The sequence below is a fragment of the Coenobita brevimanus genome, chromosome 93 (genome assembly GCF_032717465.1).
Source record: "Coenobita brevimanus isolate Jiangsu-jjx chromosome 93, ASM3271746v2, whole genome shotgun sequence".
Taxonomy (NCBI): Eukaryota; Metazoa; Arthropoda; class Malacostraca; order Decapoda; family Coenobitidae; genus Coenobita; species Coenobita brevimanus.
Window position 1 is genome coordinate 11470988 of NC_137046.1, and position 1765 is coordinate 11472752.

A 1765-nucleotide genomic window follows, 5' to 3' on the forward strand; every position below is an offset into this window, starting at 1 on the left:
TGCTGGACCTGCTGCGTATTCACGACGCGGCTGAAGATCGTCCATTACGATCATAAACAATAAACTCACGTGCGTCTACTGCTCCGCTGGACCTGCTGTATAAAGATCATGGAAAACTGTTGCATAGAAAAATGGACAGTGCTTGGACTGTGCATCGGTACGCATCGTCTACTGAGTGTCAGCTGCAGGCTGGTAGGGTCGAAGTGCAGGGAAACTAGCAAAGTGTGAACCAACTCATAAACTTTTTTCTTGCACGAAAAACAAGGCGCCGAAGTAAAATGCATTGAACTACGAGGATTTACTGTATATATATATATATATATATATATATATATATACTGTAATAGCAATACGTCATTATACGATACCCCTACACGTGATACCTAGGCTTAGCAATGGGGGTACAAATACCACCATGCCTCAATACCCGATGGGCAAGCCCCGGTTTATCGATGGGCCCTTCGATGTCGCACCCACAGATGACGGGCTGAAATTTTGAAGCATGCGTGTTCCCTAGGCCAGCTGAGCCCACCCGCCTCCCAGAATGTGCAGAAATGCTCGTGCAGGCCCTATAGCCATCGCTAAGTCCACATTCACCCACATTGCTCTTCTCGCAGCAGCCATCTCAGAGTGAGGATCTCCCTTACACTTGCCCGCCATGCATCATCGTGTTGCACCACGCATCGAGTTGCACCACCCACGTTATGCAAGTTGCTATCGTAGTGCATCATAACTGTTTGAGCAGTGCCATGAGTAAGGCAGTTATACTAATCGTGTGTGGAGTGCAATATTGTGTGATTTTGGGCCCAAATAAGTGTGATAATCCCTGGTAAGGGTGCTGCACATGGTGGGGCTAGTGGTGGTGCTAGAGAGGCCCTAGTTGTGGCAGTAAGCGACCTGCTAGTGGTGGTGTTGGTGATGTTTCTGCAAAGCATGTGCATAAGACCATGTCACTAGAGGTGAAATTAGAAATCCTTAAGCGACACGACAAAGGTGAAGGTATGTGTGCTATTGCCTTGGCTCTCTGTCTGGTCCAGTCGACTATCTCCACCATCATAAAGGAGAAGGAGGTCATTAAGGCTGCTGCTGAGGAGGCTGCAACCTTATCCGCCTCCCGTAACACCCACCAACGAGAGTCTGCGATGGAGATGGAGCAGATGCTCTGCACATGGGTAGAAGATCAGAACTGGTGGAAGGCACCCATGAACCAGGCAATTATTTGCATGAAGGCTCTCTTGCTCTGGGACGAGCTAAAGGTCAGGCATGATCTTGATGAAAGGGAGACCTTTAAGGCAGGCCATAGTAGTTTGACTGGTTCAAGAGGCAGGCAAACCTCCACCACGTGAAGATATACGGTGAGGCAGTGAGTGCAGATATGGTGGCGGCAGCAGTGTTTCCTGATGAGCTGAAACACCTCATTGCAGAGGATGGCTATAGTGTGAGGCAGGTGTTGAATTTTGATGAGACTGGGCTCTTTTGGAAGGGAATGTTCTCCAAGATATATCTTGCAATGGAGGAAAGGTCTACACCAGGATTCAAGGTCTCAAAGGACTGGCTGACACTGCTGCTGGGGGACAATGCCAAGGACTACCTCAAGTTGAAGCTGCTCCTTGTTTACCAATCCAAGAACCCCAGGGCTTTGATGGGGTATGTTAAGGAGAACCTTCGGGTTATATGGAAGTCAAACAAGAAGGCTTGGTTGACCTCAGATATCTGTTCATCGTATTTCCACTCGTACTTCTCTTGTGTGTTGAAGAGGTATGCA

The 1765-nt window shown here is 48.3% G+C and overlaps 1 protein-coding gene across 1 annotated transcript; it reads left to right on the plus strand.

Annotated features, from left to right (window-relative positions):
• Nucleotides 1–947: 947 nt before the first annotated feature.
• LOC145412359 (putative CENPB DNA-binding domain-containing protein 1) lies at nucleotides 948–1346 on the plus strand. Its single transcript, XM_080282247.1, has one exon. The coding sequence runs from the start codon at nucleotides 948–950 to the stop codon at nucleotides 1344–1346; it is 399 nt and encodes a 132-aa protein (XP_080138373.1).
• The last annotated feature ends 419 nt before the right edge of the window (nucleotides 1347–1765 follow it).

Bases quoted from the DNA above. Each gene is read 5' to 3' on its own strand.
- LOC145412359 (XM_080282247.1), top strand. From the start codon at position 948: ATGTCACTAGAGGTGAAATTAGAAATCCTTAAGCGACACGACAAAGGT.